The following is a 9,832-nucleotide window of genomic DNA, read 5'->3' on the forward strand; positions in this document are numbered from 1 at the left end:
TTGAACTTTTCCTTTCACAGAACTCACCTAAACTCTTCTGCCCCAAGGACAGAGTCCTGGATATTGAAGCTATCTACAGTGTTATTGACGATGCCAAACAGTTTGTGTACATTGCTGTCATGGACTACTTGCCCATTGTCATTGACACCAATGCTAAACGGTGAGTGTCCAGGTCCAGGCCCAGCTGGTTGCCATAATGCCAGTAGGGTCTGCTGGAGAAAATGAACCCACAGGAGGTTAGTTACTACTGTGCACCGATTTCTTGGGGCCCAATTCTGCTCTTATTGAAATCAGTGAGAGTCCTGCCATTGACTTAAATAGGAGCAGAATTGGGACCTAAGAGGACATTTCCAGTTCTGGGTCCTAAGCTTTGGATCTGCCTGTTGAAGGAGATCAGAAATTGTCTAGTCTGACCATCTGCACGTGACTGGGACCCAGGAATATAACAGTCTGCTTATACATGAGTCCTGTTTCTTTCACTATTATATTGACTATTGTGAGACCACAACTACTGGCATATTATGAGTATCATGCAGATATTCAACATGACAGAGTGTGTGGGTGTGTTAAAAGAGAATTAATGTGTTGTGACTTATATATAGTGTAGGAAATGTCATTGTCTTACTGGCATACACGTATAAATGAAAATTCCCAGTTCAGAACAGATTACATTTGAATGATATCACAGTTCAGTTAACTAAGAGGTGCTAAAGCCAAACAAAATCACATAATATTTGAACAGCCCATTTGTATGGACCATTAAAAAGCATTCATGGGCCCAACACTGGAGCCAGAGTGCATCAAAACCATCCCCCTCAGGAGGCAAGTAGCCACTGGTCCCTCTTACTTTTGATAATGTTCACAATGAATTTAGAATCTAGCAAAGCCTGCTGTTTCATTTATGCATTTTATTTGAGCACAGTAAAGTCAAATTAAGCATGTGGTTATGTACTCTTTTCTATTTTAGAGCTGTTCTGTTCAAAATTTTCAAAAAATAATTATCATATCACTGATATCAAGCATAAATTATTTTAAGTCTATGAGAGAGCTTTTCCAATAAACTCATTATGTACAGCCTCCATCACATGGAAGGAATCATGGGCAGTGCTGTAGGAACCTCAGTTTCATGATATGTATCCCTCCTACTTCTCCTTTGTGTTGGAAAGCAGCTTAGTATGTAGAACCACTACAGTGCTGTATGTTACCTCCTATACTCCTCCTTACTTTATTCTCATGGTGGAAGAATTCAGAAATCTACTGGATTAGGGAGATGCAGGGGAGCCACCTGTGTGAATTCTTCAATTCTTTTTCCTTCATCATGGCTTTGTGTTTGAGGTACTGCCCCAGCTTCTCTACTTTGCCAGCTCACAGTTCATGCTTCTAAGTTATTTTCTGGCATGGTAGAGCTCAGATTTCATTAGTCCAGATGTATTGATGCCGCTGGAATGTAGAAAACATGTTTCTTTGTTTAATTCTCCCTGCCCTGACTTGCTCCCACCAAATGTCAGGAATACAAAGCTAACTGTCAATTGTGAGACTAGCACCATGGAAGCCACCATCCCATTCCTGGTAGAATTGCTGCAATCCTCATCACATAACATCCTCTGTAAGCAACCCATCTCATCTGCTGCTCCTGAAGGATGCAGACACCCTGCACAGCAGCTCTGTTTCCCAAGGGGAAATTAAAGAAGGCATTCCAGTCCCCAGCCTGCGGTGTCCCAGCTCCCTGACCTGTGCCACCAGGGAAATCCTGTGTGGCCGTGTCTGGGCTGGCCAGCAGCGCCCTCTGGCTACAGCTCTCAGGCACGGGACCGGCTCTCCCAAATTTTTTAAAGTTTTCTGCAAATGTTACCTTCTTTCTCCACAGGTACTGGCCATATTTAGATGGGAAGATAAGAGAAGCATTAGTTTTACGAAGTATTAAAGTACGACTTCTCATCAGTTTCTCAAGAGACACAGATCCCCTTACTTTTAACTTTGTTTCATCTCTGAAAGCTATTTGCACTGAAGTTCCAAGCTGTAGTTTGAAAGTTGTAAGTATAATCCATATTGCTTTAAAATATAAAATAATCCCCACCCCACCAAAAAAAAGTCAAGAAAATACAACAACTAAGAATTTTTTCTGTCATTATCAAAGTCTTTAAATTCAATTAAATATCAGGAAATGTAAAATATTGAACATAATTTACTCCTAGTAGCAACAGAATTTGAAATTAAGATAGAAAAATATATTGGTGCCAAAAGGCAGCCAGTGTGGTGGACAGCCTGTGCAAAACACCACGTGGTCTTTCACAGCAAAACCAACAGAGTGAACTGTAGCTGCTGGTCGTGTTTATACTGTGAAGTAAGGGTCAATCTGACAGCACAAAAATATTATTTAGTCTGCATTCTTATAACCTTACTGTTAAGATGTGTAAGCATCTACTTTTTCTTCAGTCAAGTGAAAAGTACAAGAAAAAATAATGAAGATTTTATGTTAACTTCAGACTACAAACTCAAAATTGTGAAGACCAGAAATGCCACTCTGGGCCCACATTAGACATGCAGTATAGGAAAGTGAGAAATGCCATACAAATGTATTAGAGAACAGAATGTATGGTAAGTGCTACTTCCAGTGTGACACACTTCACTTTTATGAAGTTGAGGCACACTGGAAATCAGTCACTTTGGATCTTGACAGGGATGGGGGGTGGGTTTATTTGGTTTTGTTTTGTTTTTTTCAGGTAACAGTTCTAAATAATCTGCTGAATTATTTTGATTTCCTAAATTGATAATCCCGTAAATCCTTCTGGCTTTTTGAAAATTGACAACAATTCTAGAAAGGAAGTACTATTTCTTATACACACAATAAGTGGTATTATCCATATCTAGAAATAGGGCTTTTTGTTATAATGTATGTTGTTATTATAAGTTACCTCAGTAAAAAAGAAGCATAACATGTGGTTTTAAGTCAAAAAAACCCATACATAGCTGACTCTGTTTAAGCCACTTCAATTTTAAGTAACTTCTAGCTTGTTCCATATTTATAATTAAAATTCTATTTACGTAGTCAAAATTTTTTTGCAAGTGGTATCTAATACTCACATCCATTCCCATCTATTTACAGCAGGTAAAATCTTTTGTACAGAATTTATCTTGTCAAGAATGAAATGATAAAAGGAAAAAAAAAAAAAAACTACTCCTAAACATCTGTTCTAGGTAAATAGTCCAGCTAGAGTCTCTGTAGTTAGAAAATACAAAACCAATTTTCAGTAAAAAAATTGTCTGTAGAGAGTTGTAAAGGTACAACACTAAGTCAAGTAACCTCTGTGCTGTGCATCACATTTCTCAGTCTGGGTGAACCACTGCCTTAAATAAGTCTTGGTATGAGTAATAGCCCAAGGGTCAGAGCTTGCTGGTGTCAATTTGATTTTGGCTGAAAACTGTGCCATAGGCTCCATCTCAATACTCGTTTAATTAAAAAAGAATGGCAGATGAGCAACTGCTTTTTAAAGCTGCATTTCTTCTGTATTCATCTGTTATAGCCAGGATCAAGTGAAACAAAACTACATGTGTGTATGGAGGAGAAAGAATAGGTTAAAAAAGTAAAAAACTAAATTACCTTTTGAACTATTGAAAACACTCATTTTCCCTTTTAGTTCTGCTTTGGCTATGAGAAAACATAAACTAACCTCAGTACAAAAAATACTGTCTTGCAGACATGTATTGTGTGTGTTTATATGCAAAACCACTGAAATTTTTCGGGAAACCTGTTACAAATTCTGATTGAGATTACACTTAAAATTGCTAGGCTGCTGCAATACCTCCGTATGGTTCTGACCAAAATGCCACACACACCTGCACTACATGACCTCCTATCCCCATGTTGTTCTGTTTTTTTAGGGATAATATATCCTACAAAGCATACTCAGTAATGCCTTATTTTTCATTTAGCTTTTGATCCTTGTGATATGCCTTGCCTTGATTATTTTCTTTTTTTTTTTTTTCCTTATCCCTATTGGAAAGACCAGTTTGGCTTGAAAGTTTCCAGTGAGTGCCACTGCAGCTGTAGCTGCAGGGTGCACTGGTTTGCCAGTGGTCATCCTGGAGAAGGAGATGCAGATGTAATTTCTCTGTTGGATGGGAATCTCCTCCTGGTTTCTCCAGGTCTCTGACCAGGCTAATGCAAGTTTTGGTATTGCCTTACTGCAACTATAGAGTTAGGGCACTCTAACAACCCTGTTACACCTGGCATTTTCAGCATCTCTGAGTCCCATTCACAGAAGCATTAATAATTACTGGTTTCAAGTGAAACTGTTTTGAGAATGCAAATTCAATACAAGTACTCTGAAAGAACTGATCACTGGAAGAACTTGCACCTAGAAAGCTTTGTTTGAGGACTAACTAAATGCTATAAGCACACAGCCAAAGGGCAAGGAGTAGCCTGCATATCAAACTGATGCTGAAGTGGGGAGCTCTGTCCTATGCACATGTGGTCATGAAATTAAAGCTTGAATCAGAAAGGGCAGACTCAAGGTGAAGAGCTCACCATTATGCTTCTTGGGACCTTAATTCCTGTATTCCTTAAGTTTTGTGTTCTTGGCGCTGTAAATCCAGCCTGTGTACGTGAATGCCTGCTCTAAACTCTCAGAGGAGCAGCAGGAAGGAGCCAGCTCTGTTATGTGCAGTGCTGAACAGAGGTGTGTGCTTTGAAAGGGCCCACAGAAGTTATGACCTAGAACAAAATTGTCTCTAGACAACTGGAAAACATAAAGGAGTGGCAAGGAACCTCTCTCTACAGCAAAGTTATTCTTGAGTGTCCATATGAATCTATTTTTGAGTTGTTCAGGTGTATTCTTGCTCATTTTTGTTTGTTACTGATCAGATGAGGAGTGCATATAGCTCTAAAATTATAAATAAATAAATAAATAAACAAATCTTGCTCATACTTCACTCTCCAGGGTAAAACATTTTCCTCTTGTTGCCTGGAAAATTTGATCTCTTTATACCAAATTTAATCTTGAGAAGCTTCTAAGTTTCTGAAATGGCAAGTTACCTGTTGGAAACTATGTAATGTGTGCTTGCAGAGGTATTAATTCAGCTGTTGCTGTGTCTGCCAATCCCAGTCCTGAAGCAAACTTCAAACCCCAGTGTCCCTTGAAAAATGAGGAAATGAGTTAAAGGAAAGTTCCTGGCTCTTACCATGGAGAACAGAAAGATGGGTTTTTTTTTCATTTTACAGCCTTTACTACCTGGCACTCTATTGCTTTTAGCATGCAGTAGCCATATACTTTGTATAGTTCAGAATGCCAAGGCAGGAGTATCGCAAACTATGAGAATTTAATTAGAAATAATACAATGTGCAGCATTTTATTAAAGGTAATGCTTGGCAATAAGCTGTTCTGTAGTACCAGCTCATTTTCAATAAAGAATAGAGAATAGACTGTATTTTTTCTGTGTCTTACAGAACAACTCTCATTAACCTGTGCTTCCTTCTATTTTATGGCAGAAATTCTTTGACCTTGAGGAGGAGAGTGCCTGCTTTCTTAAAGAACAGAAGAACACTTCCCTTCCCAAATTGAATCGTAACAAATACATGGTGACTGATGGAGCTGCGTATATTGGTAAGTAACCACATCTCAAGACATTCTAGTTTGTATCCAAAAGCCTGGAATAACAACCTTTAGAGCTGTAGAGCAATCTACAGCTGATATGTTCTTTAAGTAAAGATAATAGTTCATTTCTTTGGGAACCTGGATGATGACTGAGCTTTGAGACTCTTCTCATTCAAAACCTTTTCTTCCCTTCTGAATCAGTTTCTCAAGACCAACGTTCTGCTTTCAGTATCCTAAAACAGACTGAAAGCACAAATATAACACAGAATCAGGTATAATTATTAGCATATTCTCTTGTTCTGCAATCCAATGAAGATAGAGTGTTCTCCTTTCCCCATGTTATTACTAAAGTTGTAGTCAATCCTGGCAAATACTGTACAGATGTTGTTCATCCTCATCATCCAAAGCCTTACTCCATTTACCAGAAGGACATTTCAGACACCCTCCTAACATTAGGTACATATCTAACTGGTATTTTGGGTTAGAAGTGTATTTAAGTAAAATTGCTGTGTGGCACCTCAAAAAAGTTTTTGCTTTTTTTTTTTTTTTTTTTTCTTTTCTTTTACTTGAAAGCATAGGAAAAAATGTCCCTTGTGATGAGGTTTCAATTTGCCACCCTTGGTAACTTTAGAATTCTTAACAGTTCCTGCTGAAGTAACAGTCTTGTTTGTCCAAAATACTGCATGTGTTTTAAGTGTATAATTTAAAATATTTACTGTTTCAGTATTAGTATTTAGTAAAAAGGTAGCTGAAACACTTGATTTACCCATTTTCCATTAGTCCAATTAATCTTTTTACCCTGCTATCCTCAGGATTCAAAGTGCTTATTTGTTACCTTAGATTTTCACAAAGGTAGTAACTGGCATAAACCAGTAAAATCTATTTTTCTTTCCTCAAATATTTTCTGTCAGCAGGTAAGTTGTGAGATATCTACTGGTTTGGAACTCTGAATTGTTTATTAAAAAAAAAAAATATTCTTAGCCTGAAAAGGCCAGTGAGGAAAGTAAATGGAGTAATAGTGTCATAGATGTAAAAGGAAGAACAAATTAGTTTTGAAGAAATAGAAGAACCTGTTTTCACTTCTGAAGACTTAGAGCTGTTAAAACTTCTAGAAACAATCTTCACTACACATGGTATGTATTGGAGCTTTTTTTCCTGCTGGTATTTAAAAAAACCAACTTATTTCCATCTCTGCACTGGGGAAAATGGTAGTGTTTCATTCTGGATTGCCTTTAGGGAGATTGGTTTTTTATTTGGTTCTTTTGTTAATGTTAGAAACTCACTGTTTATTCCTGCCTTTGCTTGCAGGTAATTTTGATTGGGTAGGAAATGCTTTTACGCAGAATGCTGGAGCTGGCCTTGTTATCAACCAAGCAGACGCGGGGAACAGCACAAGCATCATTAAACAACTCAAGGCTGTTTTTGAAAGGGACTGGTATTCACATTATGCCAAAAGTTTACAACCAACAAAAATCCCAAACTGCTTTAACCACAAACTCAATAAAGGAGCTTCAAATAAGACTTCCATGAGCAATGTGAATTAGAAAGACTATTTTACCATTTAGTATGGCAATGAAGAATTACGTTGGGGTGTAGCCTTCTTTCATATTTACAGACAAAAGACTTAAAGAAAAAGCAAAAAAAAAAAAAGTTTGGTTTGGGGGTATTTTTAGAAAAAAGCACACTTATATTAAATCTGTCTAACCTATATTCTCTATATGAATTAAGACTTTCAAATTTGTTACTTCTGACACTGAATGTCATTTCTGCTTCCATGTAAATTTTAATGTTCCACATTTGAATTTATCAGCATGTGTCAATGTTTCTGTTTTAGGACTTTCCCCAATTGCCAACCTGGCTAGAGCAAACCTTGAGGCAAAATGAAGATTCAAGCTATGAAATGGCATTCTAAGATCAGTTATTGACATACAGATAGATGGTAGGTTTACTGTAGTAGAAAATGTAAAGGAATAAGCGAAGTTTCACCCATATAAATAATTCCTGTTGAATAACTACCTTGTCTTAAGAATACTTACTAGTTTTGATCATTTGCTTTGAATATCACTATTCCATGTCTTCTAACTAGCCTTAAAATACATTGGAGTTACAGGACTGGTACTTCTTTCATCTCCTAACAGTATGAGAAATTTTTGAGGGGCTGGGGTTGGCCTCATCGAGTTTGTCACATTCCCTAAAGCCTCTCAGATTTTTTATCAAAGTACTGTGGGTTCCTTTCAACAGAATAGTTATTTCCAATTACATGCATTTTATCTAACAGTGAAAATCTCTAGGTTAATAGCTAAAACCTAGAACTGATTTTTTTTATGTTTTTGTAATCTGAAGAAAATTTCTTCCCCAAGTTAAATATTTATCATGTGTGAGTCAGCAGATATGTGATGACTCATTATTAAACGAATGCACATCTCAAAATCAAATACTGCTTTTTAGAAAGGCCAAGGGTTATGCAAAATCATGCAATAATTGTTGTTAAATGATCATACAGTAATGTTGTTGATTTTTGCACCTGAAGAATTTGCTTTCCTAACTTCTACTTTAAAAAGAAATAAAAATTGTGAAGTGACTTTTTTTTTAAATGTCATCCATATAGGTAAATACACCTGCATGGACAGAAAGTGATGCCTTCATTCAGACCACAGTTTTAGTTGGTGTCAAAAGTGTGCCTCTACAATCACAACTAACTTGTGCCAAGAAGCAATTGTTCTATAAAAGTGTGAATTTACTCTTTGAAGAAATACACACAAATGTTTGATGACAGATTTTTCTCCAGTCAGAGATGTTATAGCATAGTTTCATAATAAAAATGTTTCACTACTATGCCTCTGCTTCCATTGAAGAAACACAGCCATGAAAGCAAACTGCATTTTGCATTTTGTTAAATATTCACAGAACCTTTTCCAAAATGATGACTTTTCTGCTCATCTTCTGAAGGCACACTTCAAAAGCAGAGGGCAAAAAAGAGAAAGAAACCCAATTACTTTCTAATGTATTCATTTGATCTTAAGAAGAAGTTAAAAATCCACCCTGACTTTCAAAACATATCTTTTACTTATAAGGTAAAAAAATTCAAATTTATTTCACAGTGAGCACAGCTTAGAAAATTGTAATAAATTAACATATGCACAACTTCAAATTGTCGGCTAGAGATACCCCACAAGACTAATTATGACTCGAGAAGGCACACTTTTGACAAAGAATTTTTGTTTATTTTGCAGTTGCAAATATTTACATCATCTTACTGAAAATAATGATTAATCAAAAAAAAACTTTTAAGATTGTCAACTTCTACAGAAAATATTTGCACAGCTCCAATAGTCAATAACATTTTCTGATATTCAGATAAACACATGCCATGTATTAGTCTTACACACACATAGAAAAGCATATAACGTGACATACTGATAAGAAACAAGTATTTTAAAAGATAAAGTTTTCCTGTGTTGCTATGAGGAAAGATCTTTGTGAGGAGAAATGTCTGGATTTTCTTCTTCTGTATTTGAGTATGTATAGCATAGCATGTATGGGAGAGAGATTCCCAGCACTTAACTTACTTGCTGTGGATTTTTTGTTTTGTTTAAGAAGTGCATATTTGTCCAGATTAATTACTGGTGAAAATTTCAGCTGACTTATACCACCAATAACTTTAGTCTTGTGAGTCAAAAACCCACAAAATGAACAAACAAGAAGCCCACCACATTTTTAGAAGCTGGTTGAGATAGTTTTACAGTTTCTGAGGTCCCTATGGATAGGTGACCTTAAAGTCTGAGATAAACTTAATACCATGACCTTACATAAATCACAAAATAATTCATGCAAACCAAAAAAAAAAAAAAAAAAAACAAACCACTGCCTGGAGATGTTAATTGTAGCACTTAATGGCAATAATATACAGTAATCAATCAATGCAGAGGTTTTTTTCCCCTCTTGCATTATGGATACTGCAAATGTGTTAAGTTTTTAAAATTCATCTTGTATAAAAAAATGGAGGATCTGAGTGGTACACAAATTTGTCAGATGATAAAGCTAAGTTGTTTACAAAGCAGGATTTATTGATTAAATTAGACTGACTATTGACTGATTTAGTATAACAAATGAGTGGTAAAATAGTTTTACTGGACAGATCCTAGGAAAATGCAGATCATGAATATTAACAAGATCTGTTAGTTTGCAAATATTTTCTTATTGGCTAGATAAACAGATTCTTGGTGCTTCAATTATCC

General features: G+C 36.2%; 1 protein-coding gene across 2 annotated transcripts in view; it reads left to right on the plus strand.

Moving 5' to 3' along the window:
• The window catches only part of PLD5 (phospholipase D family member 5), a 165,321-nt gene extending 156,957 nt beyond the window's left edge, over positions 1–8,364 (plus strand). The window contains exons 7-11 of one of the 2 annotated variants that reach the window (XR_008436271.1): positions 21–160; positions 1,868–2,033; positions 5,489–5,603; positions 6,903–7,533; positions 8,203–8,364. Coding sequence is in view for 1 of the 2 variants with exons in the window: in XM_053973550.1 (XP_053829525.1) it covers positions 21–160; positions 1,868–2,033; positions 5,489–5,603; positions 6,903–7,138 (657 nt within the window). In the remaining variant the exon portion in view is untranslated. Of the gene's footprint in view, positions 1–20; positions 161–1,867; positions 2,034–5,488; positions 5,604–6,902; positions 8,133–8,202 lie in introns of those variants that run through there. The other variant, XM_053973550.1, reaches the window with a different exon arrangement.
• Positions 8,365–9,832: the final 1,468 nt, after the last annotated feature.

Source organism: Vidua macroura, chromosome 3, assembly GCF_024509145.1.
Source record: "Vidua macroura isolate BioBank_ID:100142 chromosome 3, ASM2450914v1, whole genome shotgun sequence".
Classification (NCBI taxonomy): domain Eukaryota; kingdom Metazoa; phylum Chordata; class Aves; order Passeriformes; family Viduidae; genus Vidua; species Vidua macroura.